The following is a 21561-nucleotide window of genomic DNA, read 5'->3' as shown; positions in this document are numbered from 1 at the left end:
AGCTGGAATGTACTTTTCTTTCTTCAAGAAATAACTAATATTTGACTCTGTATCATTCAAAAAAGGTTGTGGAAATCTCAGTGGCTTAAAGCAACAGAGGTTTACTCCTGCTTCACGCTGCATGTCTCATACAGGTCAGTTGGGCTGTCTTCACTAAGTCACCCCCCTCTAATCATCTCACTCAGAGAGCCAGGCCGGTGGAATAGTCACTCCTTAGAGCATTGCCGGCAGCTGGGCAGAGGAAATTCAAGCATGCCCAAGCACACGCTTGCTCATAAAACATCGAACTGGAAGTGCCATATTTCACTCTAGTCACATTTCATTGACTCTGCCTGAGTCCAATGGGGCAGGGAAGATTAACCTATAACCCTCCCAGAAGAAGGTGCAGGGACATCAGTGAACAGTTACACGGTCTACCATTGATCCCACTGTTTTTTGCTTCAGCTACTTGGTCCTGAAAAAATGAGTGACATCTGGTAGCAATCTATTCAGTCTGGAAAGTGATTGCAGATATAGAGGGAGGATTGCAGATCCCATTTCTTGTCCTATGTTGAGAGTAGAAATAAAAGAAGGATAGTCACCATAGTGTTTGCTCTGGAGACTACTTAAAGGGTGATGTTTGAACTTGGCCATCAACAATGTGTTTAGACCTGGACCATAAGTTAAAATATTCGCATAAAAGAGGCTAGATGAGTTGTGCTCCTACCTCTGGTCTCTTTCCACAGACTGTAAGCCACAGTTCCAGGTATCAGGATGGTTCAAATGTGCGTGCAAAGATTTATGGTCTTCAACAGGAATGCATTAAAATGTCGTGTGTGTGTGTGTGTGTGTGTGTGTGTGTGTGTGTGCTGAAAAGAGAATCAAATAACTTTCCATTGAGGTTGCACTGACTTACACTCCTACCAAGAGTGTGTAATTGTTCCCTTTCACTATATCTATGCCAGCATCTATTTTTTTTTTTTTAAATAATGGTCATTCTGACTATTGTAAGGTGGTGTCTCAGTGTGGTTTTAATTTGCATTTCACTGATGATGAGTGATACTGAACATATTTTCATATGTTTGTTGGCCATTTGCATATCTTCTTTTGAGAGATGTCTGTTCATGTCGTTTGCCCACTTTTTAATGGTGTTATTTGCTTTTTTTCTTGCTGATTTGTTTGAGATCTTTGTAGATTCTGGATATTAGTCCTTTGTCAGATATATAGTTTGCAAATATCTTCTCCCATTCTGTAGGTTGCCTGTTTGCGCTGTTGATTATTTATTTTGCTTTGCAGAAGTTTTTTAGTTTAAGTCCCACTTTTTAATTTTAGTTGCAGTTGCTTTCGGGGTTTTAGCCATACATTATTTGCCTAGACAAATTTCAGGAAGAGTTTTTCTTAGTTTCTTTTCTAGGATTCCTCAAAGAACTAAAAGTAGATCTACCATTTGATCCAGCAATCCTGCTATTAAGGAACAAAGGTCATTATATAAAAAAGACACTTGCACCCACATGTTCATTGCAGCATAATTCACAATTGCAAAGATGTGGAATCAACCTAATTGCCCATCAACTGATCAGTAGATAATGAAAATGTGGTATATATACACCATGGAACACTACACAGCCATAAAAATGAATGAAATCATGTCCTTTGGAGCAACATAGATGGAGCTGGAGATTATTGTCCTAAGTAAACTGACTCAGATACAGAAAACCAAACACCACATGGTCTCACTCATATGTGAGAGCTAAGCAGTCATAAAGATGGAAGAAAATAGATTCTGGGGACACCAATAAGGGCGGAGAGGAGAGGGAGGTTAGGATTCAGAAACTACCTATGGGGCAAAATGTTCATTCACTGATGGGGAATGGGCCACCTGAGTCTCAATCCATGCCACTACACAATATGTCCATGTAACTAATACACATCTGTACCTCCTGAATCTAAAATTTAAAGAAATCTCAAATAAGTCACAAGCAACTTTATTACAACAAAGGGTAGTATTTTCCCCTAAGAACAGCAGATGTAGCATTTCTAGGGTGACAACAGATCATCAGGGACCTCAAATAAAGTGCCTGATGCCTGAATTCTAGGACTGAAGCTATCCTAGGATGGGTCACATAATGCCCCCATTTATTTTTACTGTGCACTTTTGCATCTTCATCCAATAAAACATGTTTGTTTACAAAAACCAAAAAGTAATCATCCAAAGCCTCTCGTTCCCTTTCTTTCAGCCTATTCAATACAAATAAACACCCTATGTTTACTCATCTATTTAGACTTCATACTCCACCTACTGCCAGGAGGATTTGAGGCAGGTTCTGCATTAAACTTACTGTGAAATATGATGACTAGAACTGAAGCAAAAGCAGAGACTTCATGGTGGGAGCAGCGTGAGTAGAAGTTTCCACATCCCTGAAAATAACTAATGACTTATGCTGAGCTCTGACTTGCTTTCCAAGTGTCTGGAAGGCACAAAAGAAACAGGCTGGCCACTTTGAGAGGGTCATGCCTCTGACAGCCCAGGTGATTATGCAGGTGAAGTGCCACCCTGCGAGCTGTCTCCTCCCGCTTTGCCAAAGCCACCTGCCCACTATCCAGAGGCTTAGAAAAGGCTGATTTTTATCCAGTCCAGCTGCAAGGGGCAACACGGTTGGTTCCATGTTTTTGGTATTGTGAATAAAGCTGCAACAAACATATGTGTGCAGATATCTTTTTTGTAGAATGATTTGAGTTTCTTCAGGTATATTCCCAATAGGGGAATTGCTGGGTCATATAAGGTCAATTTCTAGTTCTTTCAGAAATCGGCAGATAAAGAAAATGAGGTACATATACACAGTGGAATATTATGCAGCCATAAAGAAGGACAAATATACGGACTTTGCAGCAACTTCGATGGATTTGGAGTCGATCATACTCAGTGATCTGTCACAGAAACAAATAACATAGTACCATATGTTCTCAGTCATAAGCGGACCTTGAACAATTATAATGCTATAAGAAAGCATTTGACAGTAATGGGAAACTGTCAGGGGAGGGGGGGTGGGATTGACAGTTGAGGGAAATTGCTAGGGGAGGGCAGGGCATACCTCATCAACAAGGGTAATTACAATCAATGTTTGTATACCTAACCCTGACTTGTACCCCACATCTTTATAATTAAAAAAAAGAAAAAAGAAAAGGCTGATTTATTCTAGATAGGTATGCAACAAAATCTGTAGCAGTAGCCCATTCCCCCAAGGGTATACACACCCCTCCCTCCAATCTGGCACCTCTTTCTCACCTAGCCAACTCTCATGGGGCAAAAGCATCTGTTCTGATGTTAGCTGAGGAGACTAAAAGACACAACTTGATCTGGGAAATTTTTATTCAATTACATTTACCTAGTCTATACTTACAGATCACATTTTCAGAGCCTGGATATAGAGATGAGAAGGACAGAGGTCTGAGCGTTATTATTTTAATGGGATCCTTAGGGATTCCCCACATTTGAATACCCAAAGGAGTTCATCTTTTTTGGGTAAATTCCAGGCACCTCCTATGGTTGGTTAGGGAAATTGTTACAACTAGGCAACCTACGTCTCCCACATCCTCAAGCAGTCTCTTTCACTGGCACTTGCCCACCAGTTTTGGGCCAGCCACACTGTCAGTTCCTACCAGCATGAAGACCCAGAGGGGCTGAGCATGCACCCCTGTTGGCAGAACAGACCTGAGACCCCCAACAACCAGGACTTCTTGGTCTGCCTTCAGCTGTGTACCTCCTCATGGAAAGGATTCTGTGGCGCCAGGACAGATGTGTCCACTGAAGCCTGTGAACTTCCTCTTGTACTTCATATTCTAGGTACCCAGAATCCCAGAATTCTCTACCCCAGACAACCCTCCACAGCATCCAGAACCTGCAGTAATTCTTCCTAAGATATATTATGGCCTGGGCGGTGGAGGGAGGAAATCCATTCAAGGGGTGAGTTTTTTAGGGGAGGGTTGGCCACAGCTTGAACCTTTGGCCTGAGGTATCTGCTGACTTGAGACCATTCCCTATGGAGTGTAGGATGGAGTGAGGGTGGAAAGAGGAGTAGCATGGGCAGCAGGCCAGGGCCTTGACCCAAATGTTTGCTGTTGGTCCTGAAAATGTGGGGATACCTCCTGATGGACACCTTGGGAGGTGATGGTAGAGCTGAGCTAAAAGCCAGGCCTCAGTCTAGAATGGATTTGTTTTTGCCAGCAAGGAGTTAATCCACTACTGTTACCCACTTCTCATTGTTTACGTGAAGATTTGATCATGAAAGGCCAATGAGAGTGTTGAGGAGTCTGATTCTTCTTGGCTATCTAAATTACCATCTCAGGAGGTAAAGTGAACCAATTTACCTTGAGGCTTTCATCAGAGAAATCCATAGACAGTCCAGGAACCACATGCTAACAAGATAGTGAGTCCTAAAGTCAGAAAACAAACTAAAAAGTCAAACTCAAGCTAAAATGATAAGTTCCCATTCATTCAGGCAAATGAATCCAAGGAGAGTTGTTTCTGTGGGAAATAAAAACATCTGGTTGACCAAATGTTAGGTTAGGATTACCTGTGCTCACAGAATTTAATATGAAAATATTACAATTATACTAAACTTAATTATATCCCTTCTTGTTTGTTACCAACCTCAGTAGTTTTGGAAGGTTTGTTTTTTTTTTCAAAGTCAACAATATGTACTTAGGTTCTCTCTCCAAAGACTGGTTAAGAAGTAAAAGTAGGACAAGATTTTCTCAGTGGGTCCCTCCTTGTTGTAACCAAAGACAGGCACACAAAAACTTTTTTAACAGAAGAGTCAGAAATGTCCTTATAATTTGGGTCTCCTGCCTATAGCATATGACTTCATTTTTGTGATGATATCTGAATATCAGATTGGACTATTCACAACTATAATTCTAGAGAGTATATAGCTCGCCAAAGAATTCTCTTTCAATATTCCATCCTCCTCTCTGCTCTCGTTCCTGCATTGGAGACATAAAAATAGTTGTCTGCTCAACTGAAATGGTTCTTTTGCAATTAGAGACCCTCCACCCCAAGTGTTACCCAAGTCTCTGCTGTTCTTTAACTTCTTCCTTTATCGTCTTAATCAATCCATCCTCACTCACCTTAGGCATTTTTCCCTAGACCCAGAATTCTCCTGACATTCTGTATAACTAGAATATAGGACAGATTTAGCAGAGAGCAAGATGGCATGGAATAGGAGAAAGGGCTATGGATTGATATGTCCTAAGTGCCATGCTACAGAATGTTTACTTGATCCTAAGGACAATGGTCACCATTAAGAAGGTTAAGAAGGGAAGTGACATGGCCAGGTCTTTGAAAGGGTGAAATTGGACCAAAAAGAAATGTTTTAGAGGCTGGGAGAACAATTATTCCATAATAGAACTTGGGCTTTAGGTTGAATCAAAACTGACTTCAAATTCTAGCAAATCCTAATTCCAATACTTATCAACTATGGAGCCATTAGGTGGTTATTTTACTTTAATACTCAATTTCCTAATTAGGAAAAACAATTATAAGGCCTCTTGGTGTTTCTGTGAAGATTAAAATAGGTATAAATAAAGTATCTATTGGCAAACAGGATGAAACAGGACCAAATTCTAAACTAGGCTGGTGGTTGTGAGAACGAAGAGTAGGAGATGGAAACTGTGTCATGAGGATGGGTAAGAGGACTTAGGGTGACTAGGGTTTCTACCTTGGGTTATCCCATGAGTTTTACAAGTCATGACTCAATTGGGGGGGATCAAGGGATTACAGAAGAAAGAACAGACTTTTCAGAGTAAAAGAACAGATAATTTGTTTAATTTGGCATAAATTAAATTGAATTGAGGGGATGAATGGAAGACATTTAGGTGCAGGTGTTCACTAGTTCACTAAAAATAGGAATCTAGATAGTACTGTTTATTTGGGACTCATCAGAATATAGTTCATTGTGAACACTATGAGATTTGTTTAGCTCACCTGAAAGGACATGATGGATTTATTCTCTTATTGATTCTTTCACCTACGAATTCATTTATCCAATCTATACTGAGTATCTACTATGTGCCGGGATCTGTGCTATTGAACAATGGTGACCAGGCAGAAGTCATCCTCAAACTTTAAGATAAGTACAGGATCAAAGAGGGCCAAGGATGCCTCTGGCATTCAATTCCAGGCCATCAGAAACCCAGACTTATTTCTGTGGCTGTGGGTCATGGCACAAGACAAGGGAAGGCTCTCCAGGTTGAGAGCTCAGACGAGTATAGAGCCAAGTGCCGATCCAGAATAAATTATGTGCAACAGGGGACAAGAAAAATGGGATGTGCAGGTTCAGAAGGTTGAGGATGAGTTTCCTTAAGGTTATTGTGGGGGCCAAGGTAAGAGTCTTCTAAAATACCTGCCACTTGGTTTGTGAGTGCTAAAGGGATTACTAAAAACATTAAAGTGTTTTGGTCTATAAGAACATTATTCTTTTAGCTTCAGTGTCAAGTATTATTGTGCCTGGCAATCCTTAGTGAATTTTTTAGAATGGAAAGAAAAAGGCATCCATAAAAAGATAGGAAGGAATGAGACAGTGAAAAGACCTAAGTTGTTATAATTCTGGATTATACATCTAGAAGGTAGTGAAGATGTTATAGAGTCTCTTCTGACACGCTGCCAGGTCGTGGAAATTTTTAGGGGGGAAGAAATCTTGGTAATCTGAGTTTTGTGATTATTGAAAATTAATGAAAGCTATGACTTTTTGTCAAACTGGTCATTAATAACACCGAGATGTGCAACATCATGACGTGATGTTGAATGTTCTGTATGCCTTTTCTAAATTTCAGAATCTCACCTAGGGAGGATCTTCTCTCCTAGACAGCAAAGAAAATGAGGACATTAGCAGAGGTCATGACTTTTGGGTGGTGACTAGATTAAAACATTGTGTTTCTGCTTCTACCATCACGTGGAAGGTAGGATGTGGGTGGTGGGGATTACTAGCTGTGACTTGCAACTGCACATGTGAATACTATCAGCGGTGGCTTCTTAGAAGAACAGTAATATACATGCTTCTGCTTAAAACTTAACTGGCAGGCTTCCTGGTAGGGCTCCTGGGAGTGATGCCCTGATTTGCAAGGATTTAATGACTTCTTGTAGTCTAACTCCTGTAGGTTTGGAGACAAGCAGGGGCGAACATTAGCACCTGGCTGTGCCCCAGATAAAGTGAGCACCATGGATTTGTGAAGGCACTATCTTTCTTTTCCAGAAAAAAAAAATTGTTATATTTATTCAGTAACTGTTACCCTAATATTAAAATTGCCAGTGTTCTTACATGGAAATACTTAAAAATTATATTTTTAAATTAAGAAAAAAATTATGCTACCATACAAGGTCACCTCCTTCCTTCCCTCCTTTGTGTACATTATGATGGGTTTAGCTAGTCATAAATTAAATTTGAAAACAGTTGCATTTCTATGATTCTGATAAAAATTTCATTCCTTTTTTTTTTCCTCACTGAACAAACATTATTCACAGGAACTGATGACATTGTGAAAGCAAGCTGTCCCTACGGCTTTTAAACACTAATTTGCGAGGTCCTAATTTCCTCTTTATCTTCATGTCTTCTTATTTTACTTGCAACAACTATTTGAATAATTTAAATGATCAGATACATGCGAGCATTACTCAGAACTGCGAAGACTTGACTCTGGAAGTAGCTCGGTATTTTGAGATCAGAATGAGAGATTTCAGTTTGCAGAATCTTTACCATCTGACCTCCTTTTGATATAGTCACAGTGCTGATTATAGTGATAGAATAGCAGTAACAACAACATGAATCTACAGTCCCAGCTTATGTTTAATCCAGAGTTGTTACCTCCAGATAATTAAAACAAACAATTGGAAGTAGGAAGAGGAAGCATATAAATGTGAACACCTTCAAATTACATAAAGTCAGATAAATGTGGTTACATTCCTAACACTGATTACAAAGAAATTATAGCCTATGATGAGAGAAAATAAAACATAAAAGAAGCATAAACAGTAGAAATCATAAATCAAGGAAACAATAAAAGGCAGCGATCTATAAATTATGATAATTCTTGAAGAAAAAGACAAAGATTTAGATTATGTGAAGCAAAATTAGACTATCTATTAATCATACATTACAAAATGTCAAAAATAACACTAAAATGAGAGAAGAATTTAAAGCAAAATGTATTAAATTATACAGAAAGGTCATTTTTAAATTGAGAATGGTAACCTCATCAATGAAGAATATGGAAGTATTGAACACTAAATAGCAAAACACCAAAATATATATGCTAAAAAATTGTTATGAATTGATACAATCACAATTATAGTTGGAGATTTTTGTACATGCTCTGTCTCTAATAAAGTAAATGTGCTTTTATGCATGTGTGTGTATAAGCATGCATATAGGGTTTAAATGATTATATACGGGATATATATAATATAAATTAGTATTTATACTTTATATATATTTATATTAGATATATCCATATTATACATATGGAGGGTGCCAAAAAATTGTATGCACATTTTAAGAAAGCAAAAATTTGTACTAATAACAAAGAATGAGTACAAGTCACCTTTGACTTCTGCAATTACAAGAGGTGCTCAAAGTGGTTACCATCAGCATCCAGACACTTCTGAACAGTACTTCGAAAAGTGTTACATAGATAGCAGCTCTTAAAATGTGTATACATTTTTTGGCACCCCAGTAAATAATTTAATCAGGCAATACATATTCTTTACAGGTATCCATGACCTTTTCTAAGAACTGATCACACGAACTTCCATAAAGTTTAAAAAGTAAAAATTGCATAGGCAAAATTATCTGCATACAACATATTTATTAAAAATAAAACAATAAAACAAGTTTGTCTCAAAATAAAGGAGAGCAACAGCTACAAACAAGGAGAAATTGAAATAAATTGATTGAAAAGTGAGTATAAAAATGAAAAGTTAAGCATTAATAGATGAAATTGATGAGATTTAAAAGAAAAGATAAAAAAACTATCATTTATAAGTGAACCCTGCACATTTGCCATAACACTGTAAGAAAGAGATTGGCAGTAGCCAGAAACTGCCTGGGGAGGGAGAAGCACATCTCATCAACAAGGGTGCCTGCATAATGAACATTTGTGTACCTAACCCTGAATTGCACCCCACATTTTTAAAATAAAAAAAAATTTTTTTAAAGATAAAGTAATATGTATATAAATTATAAACATAAATAGAAAACAAAATAATATCAAAAGGAATTAATATGGATGGAAGCTTTATGAACAAGATGAGCAAACAGAAAAATCCCCCCAAATAGGAAAGGAGTGAACGTTGATTGAGAAAATCTAGAGATTAAAAATGAAAAAATTGATGAAGAGCCAAAAAATGGAAAAGCAATAGAAACACAGACTTGATAGAAATTTTTAAATTTAAGAGCACACTCATTTCTGGTAAGCTGACCAACCTACCTAACGCAGATTTCTCCTTCAGTTATAAATAAGTAGAAATGTGCCCAAATAACTTTATAAAACACAGCTGAGCTCAAAAGAGAGGAAGACAAATATCCAGGTGCTAGAGCACAGAAGAAAGTCAGAAGGTTATGAAGGCTAGAATTTGGGGTACTTTGGCAAGTCTACATTCTATTAATTTATTTTATAAACCATGTTAACATTCTACAGTTAAAAAGTAATACACGATCTTAGATAACTTAGAAAATAGAGAGGGGCATACCTCATCAACAAGGTATTACCTGCATAATCAATGTTGTATACCTAACCCTGAGTTGTACTCCACATCTTTATAATTAAAAAAAAAAGAAAATACAAGGTGCTTAAAACTCCACTCGTATGGAGTCAACCTCTGAAATTATTGTGATCTATTTTCTTCCATATTTGTATGCATTAGCAATTAGAGCAAAATTTTAAATAACCAATATTTTAGAAATTGGAATCTTACAATCTATGCAGTGGAAGTAGATATATTAACATCTTAATAACCATCCTTTGAAAACATAATTTAGCTGCATGCAATTTTACCATTTCCAAATATTTGGTCATCTTAGTCATTTTCAATTCATATATGTACACACACACACACACATATATGAACTGAAATCAACAGATGTGTATAAGTAGCATCTATGTAAATATCCTTGAAGATCTTTTGGAGATAGGCCAGTGGACTGCTTGGTTATATCTTCCCAACAATCCAGAAAGAAAAAATATATATTCAAGAATGTCAAAATTACATAAATGCAACTACCTTAATTGTGAAAAAAAATAAGAATAAGTCAACCATCTAATCAAAGAAAATTTTATGAATCTCTCTGGAACTACTCCCACCTGGTCTGGGACTGAAGCGCTCATTCTTCAAGATGCTGGGAGAATTGGCTGCTGACTGATGGCTCTCAGCTGAGTCTCTCTCAAGGACCATCTTAGTAAGAGAGGCACTTCCCCCAAAGGTCTTGTTGCCACTTGGGGCCGGGCCACAAATAACGATGCTGTTGGGAAGGTAGAGGCCAGGGTTTTTGACTAGTGACAATGCTGAAGAATCATCTCAGTTCCAAAGCACCCTGAGGACCTTGTTGCAAAGCATCCCGGTTCACTTTCTCCTTCTGTCCCCTTTGATTCCCCACAGGTGTGATCCTACTCACTTTTCCACACACATGCATCACATTCACAGACTCTGTCTTCCACGAAATTTATTATTTATGAATACATATAAATATATATATGAACTGAGAATTACCAGAATGACCAAACATTTGGAAATGGTAAAATTACATGCAGCTATTAGAATTATGTTTTTAAACTGGGCTCGGTGGCTCAGCCTGTAATCTTGCGTTTTGGGAGGCTGAGGTGAGTGCATTGCCTAAGCCCGAGGCTTCGAGACGCACCTGGGCAACTTGGCGAGCCCTCATCTCTACAATAAATCAAAAACATTAGCCGGGTGTGGTAGTGCACGCCTGTAGTTCCAGCTACTTGGAAGGCTGAGGCAGAAGGATCACCAGAGCCCAGCAGTTCGAGGCTGCAGTGGCCGGGAGCGGCCACTGCACTCCAGTCTGGGCAATAGAGTGAGACTCCAACTCAAAAAAAAAAAAAAAAAAAAAAATTATGTTTTTAGAGGGTGGTTATTAAGATGTTAATATGTCTATTTCCACTGCATAGATTGCATGATTCCAATTTCCTAAAATATTGGCTATTTAAAATTTTGCTCTAATTGCTAATGCATACAAGTATGGAAGAAAATGGATGAAAATAATCTCAGAGGTTGGCTCTGTATGAAGGAATTTTAAGTATCTTGTATTTTTTAAGTGATCTAAGGTCATGTGTTACTTTGCAATTGTAAAATATTAACATGGTTTATAAAATAAATAACTATGTTAGAATATTTTATAGTCCATTAATTTGCAAATTTATACTTGATATGAAAACTGATATGTGAGAATAAAACAGTATGATACTGAGAGGTGATTTTTAATAATATTTTTTAACGGTTTTTCAATCGTATTTTCAACAGTTTTCAAGGTGAATAGGGAAAAGAAGTAAACCTTAGGATTCCTAGGTCCTTCTCTTACCTGAGTTTTTTTTCGGAAGACAAAAACCCACAAGCTGTTCACTCTGTGTGTGTGTGTGTGTGTGTGTGTGTGTGTGTGTGTGTGTGTGTGTGTGTGTGTGTACATACATGCTTGCCATGTGTCTGTGTGTGTTTAACTTTCACCGTCTTTTTGAGCCTTTCCTATGGACACTTCAGTTGTTTTAAAGTCAGGTTCCTTCTGCATATGATTTCCGCTAGACAGAGGGACATAGTCAAATGACATTTCTAAGGTTATGCATCTTACTCGTAAGCATGGAAGGAATCCACAATTCTCACTTCCACAGAACAAAAATGAAATGATAAATTATATCGTTCAGAGACTTTTGAATGAATGAAACTTTTTCTCCACTAGACTAATCTTTGCTTATATTATAGGAACTAGTTAATTTTAAACAATCCACATTGAGGCACCTTAAAATTGTGGAGTCCCATATTAATGTTTGTTATTGTAATTTTCTTCTGTTCTCTCTTTCTCTTCCCTCCCCCCTGCTCCTTTCTTTCTTTCCTTTGGATTGAATTCCCAGATCCTTTGCTCCAATCCCTGTTTCTCTCCCGCTACTCTTTCTCAAATCTTTTGCTCATCCCTTCATCTCCAGGAGGCTTTTCCACATTTCACAGCAGATTTCAATGTGTTGGGGGTGGGCGGTAAGGGAGAGAGTCACTGAGAATCATGGTTTTAGAAGCTTATGTGTTTGAGAGTCTATGAAATCCTCCCTAGCCTCAGAGGCTCTAAATTGTTTCAATCCATATTTTCTTTGTCTTGTATGACTTTTAAAGTTTCACATCCAATAACCACATTTGTATCCAAAGCATGGATTTTCAGAGTTTGACAAAGCTGATCCTGCAGATTCAATTTCCATAAATCCCTTAAAGTGTTTAACCAACTTTTCTCATTTTGCAAAAATGTCTCTGACAAAAACACAAGGGAATACAATTGTTCTTGACATCACAACAGTTTAATATGTTAACTTATTCATTAAATTGTGCTTCACATCAATGGAAATCCTCGGTTCTACAAACTATCATTTTTAAATAGCAATAAAGGTTGATAATGTCACAATACAATCTCCTAGTAACTGAGTTCATACATATTATTGTACAGAAACAAAAGGAAATATCTCTTAGGAGAAATAATTTACTATCTATTGAATAACTATCTTTATATCTAAAATGGGGCACCAGATAAAAGTCCAGATTTTTCTCTCCGACATTGAGTTGATACATTCAAAGAAAAATAATGCATTCAAAACCTCAAACGCACTTCTGAAAAGAGGAAAGACAAAAACAAGATGACCATGTGATTTTTAAAAAATGACAAGGAGGCAGAAGACAAATTTGACAATAACCAAATTACACAAAACTCTGCTTCTCAGAATACGGTTTTTCCTGGCAAGATATCAATCTGGCCCTTTGACGAGTTCCTATCATGCAGTAGAACATGTAGCTCACAGAGGTTCCACTGATGTGTTCAAGGATGACAGTTGTGTCTTTTCCATCGACTTTAGAACACAGACTCAAGAAACATCCATGCATCTGTGTTCTTGGATCTGGAGTACTGTTATGTTACCTCAAGTCCTTGCCTAGAAGTCCAGGGGCTCTTGTCTTGCAGATGTTGCTGGTGTTTAAGCTAGGCCAGTCCTCTGGAAATCTCTGCACCTCTGCAAGGCAGGTCGGTTCTGTCAACGTGCTGTGGCAATAGGCTCCTGTGCATTCCATTCACTGGGCTACAAAACACACAGGTCTCAGAACCCGCCCACTTGCCCAAAGTTTCAATGTTTCAGGGAATTCGTTCACATGGGTCCAGGTGAATGTGGTGAAAAAGAGCAGACATTGGCTTATGTCCAGTGGAGATGGAGGGAGGGGATAAGAAGAAAAGCCTTTGAAAAGTGCCTTGGAGAAAGAACAATTGCATGCTTCCCAGATGACACAAAATGGATAGAATCATCAGATTCAGCCAGTCCTGATACCTGGCCTGGAAGCTTTCAGTTGGAGTTCCGGTGATCAGTGGAGGCACAATAACTACACAGAGGGAAAACCTTCGAGTCACATCTGTGATCAGATCAGGATATTCTTGCCTAAGTCCAACCCGACTTGCCCTTTGGTCCAACTCCACCAACTCAATCAACCTTGAGTCCCTAACACCATCCCAATGCTCTGGTCCTGTCTCGAGATCCTCATTCATTCATTTTGTTTAAATGGCTAAAAGAATACCAGTCTGCATATTTCCAGCCTGCCCTTGTTCTTGAGGACAGAAACTGTGGATTAGTCATTTTCTATTTTTCAGTATCGTCTGGCGCATATTTAACTCACCATCTTTACACCTTGGAAAGAACTGCCTCCTTTTTAGAAGCCCCACTTTCCTCTGTGGTTACGCCTCCTCTCCCTCACCTCTCATCCTAAATGATCCCATTATACAGGACCTTCTTGTCAGTTAGAGGTCATGGTTGGATAGGAATCAGACAAACTCCCTGTGTGAAGCTGTTAGCTTAAGACAACCTAAAGCATTTCCTCTCTTTCCAGTGAGTGTGCAAAGAGGCTCGTTTACCAGCAAATAAACTAAAGTAATATGTTGCTGATAAAATACCAGGGATGTGGGGAAAAAGGAGAAGGGGATATTTTTTGTTCTTGAGCAGGGGTTATATTGATTACCTGTAAGCTTCACTAATCAGGCAGCTACTGATTCTAAGTATCTCTAACACTGAGTTTCCCTAAGGACTGTTGAGCACATTCCCTCAGACTTCATCTTGAATAGGTTTTGGATCAGATAGGTTGGACACCCAAGCAGAGGTGTTTGAATGCCTCCCCTCAGTTTGAGTGCTTCTTCATTTCCTCTGCAACAGTGCCCATCTAGTGAATATTTCATTCCTAGATAAGAAGTATCCCTCGCTGGAGGCAGAGAGCTGAGAATCAACTTGACCAGTGTCTTTGGCATTTTTTAAGTCATCACAGTTCCCAAAAAAGGCAAGGGGAAACATAAATCAATAAAGATTTAGATTTCAGATTTAATATTCTTGGAATTTCCATTCCCAATACTGATGCTGAGCAGCATAAAGTAGGAGGAAAAGCCATGAAGTCAAAAGACTAGGGCTCTGAGCAACTTTCTTGCTCAGAAATTGGAATCTTTGGGAAATCTTTCAATATCTCTAAATCTCCATTCCAAACTATTAAATGGAATAATGAATAGAGATCCTATTTAACACGTACGAATGTCATGAAAATCAAACAGGATACTAAATGTAAAAATGTTTTGAAAACCACCCATTGTTATACAAAATTATGAATTCTAATCTTATCCTTTGCAAAACATATGATGAAATAAGTGACATTGAAATGTACTTGAAATATTGTTTGATTCCCTTTCATGCTGGATACTGACAGTTTTTAATCAGTATCAATTTTCATATTGTTCCTCTAATAATAGAGCCCCCACAGTTATCAAGGCACATGACAACCAATAATAAAGACATTTCCTAGCCTTCTTTGCAGCTAGATGTGGCTGATGTCTAGGTTCTAGCCCGTGAGATGTGACCGGAAACAATATGGACAACTGCCCATCACTTCCTCTCTACTGTCTTAGATGTAAGTGAGGTGCCAGGATATAGAGCAGCCCCTTTGGTCCTTGAGATGGATGTTGCATATTGGGATGAAAGAGCAGCAAGAGAGGGCCTGGGCTTCTGGTAACGTCACACACCAGAGCGCTCAAACCAGTTTGTCATTAAGTGAGAGAGAAATGGCTTCTATTCTTTTGCGTGCCTCTGTTAAAACTGCTGACTGAGAGTCCTACCCAACACATATATGCTTATTTTTTAATGACCTAGTCTCACCTCCTTGCTAGGTTTATTTTGGAGACTTTCTTCCCCATATTAGTACCATCTCCATTTAGACTCCTGAAAAAGTTCCTTTAAAGGTCCTCATATTTCAAACTCTTGATCAAACTATTTATGAAACAGTTACTTCCTTCAGATGAGAAGAAACACATCTTTGTAATCTTTCATAAAACGCAGGCTATCCCTCACTATTGTCTAACTCTGATTGTTAATGTTATTAATTATTATTATAAGTATCCAAACAACTCTCAGGGCAGTTTTCTTCAGTTTCCAAGAGTAGGATGCCAAAGAGCTAGAAGGAGACAGTATCGAGACTAGATAGTATCTTAGTCTTTGATAAAATTTACACACACACATGCATGCACACATACACAAAGACACCTCATTCCAATCTGGTTACTGGAGTTGCCATTGCCAAAAGAAAGGAAGGAAGGTCTACCTGGGAATTGTAGGGGTCCATTGATGTGGAACACCCTGGGGATTTTTTTTTTTTTTTTTGCCTCTTCTTGAGCTTTTGACACGAATGCATCTGGAATTGATTTGGTTTGGGACTTCAGGCGGCCGACTTCCACGGATCCTCAGGACCTTCCGCTGGCATCACTTTCTGAGTGTCACTCAGCATGTAGGTGGGCAGTCAATTTTCGGAGAACAAACTGTGTCCCTACCTCTCTATTTCTATCAACACAGGACCCCAGGGATATGACAAGCTTACTGCTTTAGAATGAAATGATATGAGGGAGGAAGCCCATGTCAGTCTTTTTAATTTGTTCACCACTGGCCTCGGGCCAACACAAAGAGCTGGTTTCTCTTCTCAACATCCTGATACGTGGTCTCAAGTGGAGCACCATACATCACGCCTTCAGCGGAAGGCAGTGGAAAGCCTTTGATATAAATCCCGGGGTGCTCAAGGAACAGAGCGAAGTTAGCAGGGGTTGCCTCCAAGTCTCAGCTATGCCTGAATTCCTTGCCAGAAATATAAAGTGAATTTTAAAGAAACAATCCGAATGCTTTCTCACTTGTTTTGATTTTCTCCGTGACAAAACACTGGATTGTTATTGTGTGTGTGCACGTGCATGAGTATGTGTATGTGTGTATCGCAGCGGCAGGCAGAAGGATAATTTGCAGCGCTGCTATTCTAGGCAGAACCTTAGATCCTAGCAATGAAATGTGAAGATAGAGAGAGAGCTGCTCATTAATTCCAGTTGCAGTCCTCCTTCCCTCCCTACCGTAGGAACAAATCATAGGAAAGGGAGATGAGCATTTTGTGTGCCTAATCTCTACCATCTAACAACCAATATTTACTTGGCCCCTTTTAACTCACTCTTGTAAATGGCTCAAAGAGCACAACTGCCTTAAAAAATCATAAATCTCTCTGCTCATTGATGGGTCAGTGATGTAGAAGGGGGGGACTGGAGTGACCCAAGGCCGCATTGCTCTGGGTCACTGTTAGCTTGGTGCTGTCACGGTTGTACCACCCACATGGGTTACAGACAACACTTCTGGGAAATAACAACTGGTTTCCTGCATGATTGACAGGAAGCTTTAGGCAGCATGAGCCCTCATCCCATATTGACAACATGATGGAGTAAGAAGAACTTGCCCTTTGTAGTCCACTACAGCTAGTTTACAATCTGCGAAAAAAGCTACTTATTGTCTGTGGCGCTCACTTTCCTTATCTATCCATCTCGTTGTGCAGAATATATTTCAGGTATGAAAAGGGCCTCTCTCAGTTCCTGTCACAAGGGAGCCACCATGAATGCTTTCACTTGCACCACAGATGAAGCCAAGGGCGCTGAGAGAAATGCCTCCAGATCTCTATCTGATGGAGACATTGAACTCCCCTCTCTGCAGGTAGGCGCTCCATGAATGCTTGTGGGTTGATTGACTCTCAACCCCAGAGAGAATACTTTGGAGGCTGAGAAGTGGCTTACGTAAAGCTGGCTTAAACATCAAACATGTCGGATATCAATGAAATAGGCTTTTCAATCTGATTTAGGGGTTTCACTCATTTTAACTTCAGCTCCTTGAAGGGATTGACCAGATCAAATCTGTCATGAAACTTTCCACCCACTCTGATCCTCCTAATAAATGCTCCTCCTCTCATTACAAAGTAAACTTCTGGTTATTATAGTTGTGATCAGGAGAGGTGGAAATAAGTAGTACTGAGCAATACAGTCCTTTTTTGTCTGGGTTTAAACACTCTAGCCTGATTTAAACCTGTAGCCACAGTCTAACAACAGCTAAAGAACACGTGGGAAGAAAAAATGTTATCAGACTGAAGATATTCAAGATGTTGGGAGGTGGGGTTATCCCTAAACTCTGGGGATAACTGCCATTAATGGTGTTCCATGTCTCCTGGCCTCAATCAGAGTGATTATTCATTTAGTGACTTTGGGTATATTTTGTATACATGCCAGCTAAGTTCCTATTCCTCAGGTCAAGTTCTTTTAAAACATCTTTTCCTCTGTGACAGCAGAATTTCAAGACCTGGCAGTACCATATCAAAGGAGATGACTACTCCAAAGAGGCTGAACCCTAAAATATTCCTTTACAATCTACAGTTCTGTAGCCAGTTTCAAAATGTTAGATATATACTTATCCTCCTGACATTTTTTCTCTTATTTTATCATTCATTTCTCAGATTGAAAATAAAAATTGATAAAGTATGATCTCCCTAGGCATTAGCAAATAAGCAAGTTTTCTCCTAAATGCCCCTATTAATGTTAATTTCTCAGGGGTCACAACCACCCCATCCTGTATCCACTTCTTCTTCCCTAAAAGATGGAGGGGAAAGCATGGTTTAGGGTTACAGTGCTGGGGAATTTATAGGATGTGGGTTTCTAGCAATGGTCAAGAGAAGGGTAACTTAGTTTCAAAACAACTCCAACAACAAAACACATTGCTTATGATTTAAATCGCATTCAAGTAGAGTTCAAAATGAGAGCCAACAGCCAAGTGAAGGTTGGCATAAAACCTCATCTAAGGGCTGAAGAGTTCTTCTCTTTCTCACTCTTTAAACAGACCAATATTCTCACAACAGAAATCGTATGAAACAGACCAGTTTCAATTGAACATCCAAGCCACAGTTTGGCTTTTCATGTGCGTCTCTATGGGTTCCAGTTACCCAAACTGTAACCTAGCTGCTGCAAAGAAAATTGCAGGAACTGTTTCTTTTTTGGCGTGTCTCCCCTTGACCTTCTAAAGTGGTCTACATTGAATGCATTCCTACCCTACTTAATATCACTGAAAAATGTCAAGAAGAAAAAGAGAACAAGACAGATTATCTCCAGCTGGACAAAAATGAAGACAAAGAGGAAGCAGATGTCCAATTCAAGCAATACAGCCAGCTGTCCTCAGAACGACCCAGCTTCTCCAAGGTAATGCGACGGAAGGTCACTGTGCCTGCTCCTCCTCTTCCTCCTCCTCCTGAGAGAGGAGAGGGCAGGGGGTCACCATCTCACCACCTGGCTGTTGTAGTCCTCCGTGACAGTCCCTTCTGGGGCCCCATCCTCTTTGGGCCACCGGTGGGCCCTGTGCTCCCGCTGCAGCCTTCGCTCCTCCCGCCTCTTTTGGCGGTCCCTCTGATGCTCTAGCTGTTTGGTGTGGTGGTAGCGCTGCTGAAAGAGGTCTTTCGCATACTCGTAAAGCTGCACGTCCAGGAAGTTTAGCTCCTCAATGCGCTGGCGGGCGCCCTCGTTGATCTCCACGTTGGAAGCCCGCGTGATATTGAACTGCGTGAAGGGGGAGATGAACTTGAGGTTGAATGTCCTCTCAAAGAGAAACTGTGTCTTCCTCTGGAATTCGGTGAGCCCAAAGAAGGCCATGTTCTTCAGGTTGTTCTTTGCGCTCTGCAACAGGATAGTGTTTCTTTCGCTCTCGTTCATGAAAGTCAAGTTGTAGCAGCCCACCAGGCTGAGGTCAGCCAGCATGCGCACCTGGCGGTTGTTAGCCAGATTGTAGCTGCAGTCCATAAACTCCCGCAAGCTGACCCCAGACCAGTCATCCCCAGGGTAGCAGGTGGGCAGCTCATCAGGGGTGGGGCTTCTTCCATCACACATGTGGAGAGAGGTTTTCCACGTGGCCCCTCTCTGGACATGTTTCCACTCGCTCAGGTAACGTGACACTGGATCCCGTAACATTGTGATGTAATAGAAATTCCTGGAAGAAATTAGAGGAAGAGGGTCAGTAGCTGACAACTCTCACAGGAAGATTCTGAGCTTCTGTAATTTTAAGGTAGCTTTGCGTCAGTGGGCTCTTTTGCCAACTGTTCTCGTGAGATTGTTTGCCTGAATTTGTGCCTATCAGGTGAATGTGTGTGTGTTTCCACAAAGACATATGGACTGGTTTTTCAATACTAAGTCTGTTGGGCTTTTCCTCCCTGCTCCAGTTTGGGGAGGGAGGAGAAAGGAGGAATAGGTGATTCATTCATTCAGCAATTATTCACTGATAAATTACTGCTGGCAATAACAACATCTTACATTTAGAGAAGATGATTTTACAAAGCATTGTCTACCTGCTATTTTATTTTATTTTTATTTTTTATTTTTTGAGTTGGAGTCTCACTCTGTCACCCAGACTGGAGTGCAGTGGCCGCTCCCAGTCACTGCAGCCTCGACCTGCTGGGCTCCGGCGATCCTTCCGTCTCAGCCTTCCAAGGAGCTGGAACTACAGGTGTGTGCGACCATGCCCAGCTAATTTTTGATTTATTGTAGAGATGAGGTCTCGCCAAGTTGCCCAGGCGGGTCTTGAACCCGCAGGCTCAGTCAATCCACTCACCTCAGCCTCCCAAAGGCATGGGATTACAGGCTGAGCCACCAAGCCCGGCTCTTATTTGATCTTTGCAACAAAACTTTATAGTCAACAGAGTTCTATTTGACAGGGTTACATGAAAAGGAATGATTTATCCAAGGTCATAGGATTAAAAAGAGCAATGCTGAAACTCAATTCTCCTTAATCTTTTCTTATATTGCTATTCTGGATTATGAGGTAGGTGGGGTTGGAGAAGGAAGGGTGGTTCGGTGTGGAGATTAATATTTACTGAGTACCTACTATGTGCTAGGAGCTGTGCTACATGCTTTATGGATGCTAGCTCAGATAATCCTCAACACAACTTTATACAATGAATTTTATTATTACATTTTTTATAAAAGCTGAAGATCCAGAGGCTCAGAAAAGTGAAAAATACAGCCCAAGACCCAGAGCAAGTTAATACTTGATCTACAGTCTAATCTAGGTTTGTTTGATGGCAAAACTTGTGTGCTTTCCTGGGCACCATATTGTATTTTAAAAACAAAATTGTAAGGTATTTATTGATTGCCTATTAATTGTCAGGTTCTGTGGTTATTATGATCACAGATCTCATCTAGTGACAGCTCGTGGAATATTGAAAATAAATATGTTTTTAAATGGTTATCTTCAGAATGATCGCATAGAGATCAGGATATCTCTGGTTTAAAAGGGTAAGAAAAGTGCAAAGAAGCAGGAAGAAAAGTTGGAGAAGTTGAGATGAAAGACACACTAGGCATTAGAGGAAGATACATATTAGTTCAAAGTAAAGGCTAGACATGGGCCTCCAAGCTGTCTTCTGGTTCTAAGATCCTGCTTGGCCTTTTGCCCTTTCACACAAGCCAGTCTGATCCCAATTAAATCCCAGTTCAGTCCTTGGTTCATTGAAAGTGGGCTGCTCCAGAAATATAGGGTTAATTGTATTAACTCAGAGTTCCTCGGCTCCCCTTTCAACAGTGGCCCTGCAGTGTTCTAAGAACCCCAGGCTGCCCCGACACCTGTACAAATGACTTGATGCTACAGAGAGCCCTGGAACCAAAGGCTGGTGCTGCCAGGTAGGCCTCACTGTGACCTACCATGTACAGAGTGGAAAGTAATTATTGTCGAGCATGCTTGTCCTCAACCTGGCACCCAGAGGGCTGGGACAAAACCGGGTCATTTTTTCTTTATTTATTTTAGTGTCTGCTCTTCAAAGGAACTTGATGGTAAAGTAAAAATACACATTCGGTAGATAATAGAGAATCTATTGAAGAATGATTTTTGGTTACCACTGCATCATGTCATATTTGTTCTAATATCTGTGTTGGCAAGGGGAGCAATTGTAGATATTGCTCACTAAAATCATTCCTATATGTTGTTAGG

At 39.8% G+C, this 21561-nt stretch overlaps 1 protein-coding gene across 1 annotated transcript; it reads right to left on the bottom strand.

Annotated features, from left to right (window-relative positions):
• Window positions 1-12524: 12524 nt before the first annotated feature.
• LOC103250350 (heparan-sulfate 6-O-sulfotransferase 3) lies at window positions 12525-19571 on the bottom strand. Its single transcript, XM_008048926.2, has one exon. It carries the CDS (start codon window positions 19551-19553, stop codon window positions 18864-18866), a length of 690 nt encoding a protein of 229 aa, XP_008047117.1. The 5' UTR covers window positions 19554-19571; the 3' UTR covers window positions 12525-18863.
• Window positions 19572-21561: the final 1990 nt, after the last annotated feature.

This window comes from Carlito syrichta, unplaced genomic scaffold (genome assembly GCF_000164805.1).
Source record: "Carlito syrichta isolate Samal-C Ts95f unplaced genomic scaffold, Tarsius_syrichta-2.0.1 Scaffold129309, whole genome shotgun sequence".
Classification (NCBI taxonomy): domain Eukaryota; kingdom Metazoa; phylum Chordata; class Mammalia; order Primates; family Tarsiidae; genus Carlito; species Carlito syrichta.
This window is presented reverse-complemented; position numbering and strand designations above follow the sequence as displayed.

Coding starts and splice junctions, on each gene's coding strand:
- LOC103250350 (XM_008048926.2), bottom strand. CDS start 19,553: ATGTTACGGGATCCAGTGTCACGTTACCTGAGCGAGTGGAAACATGTC.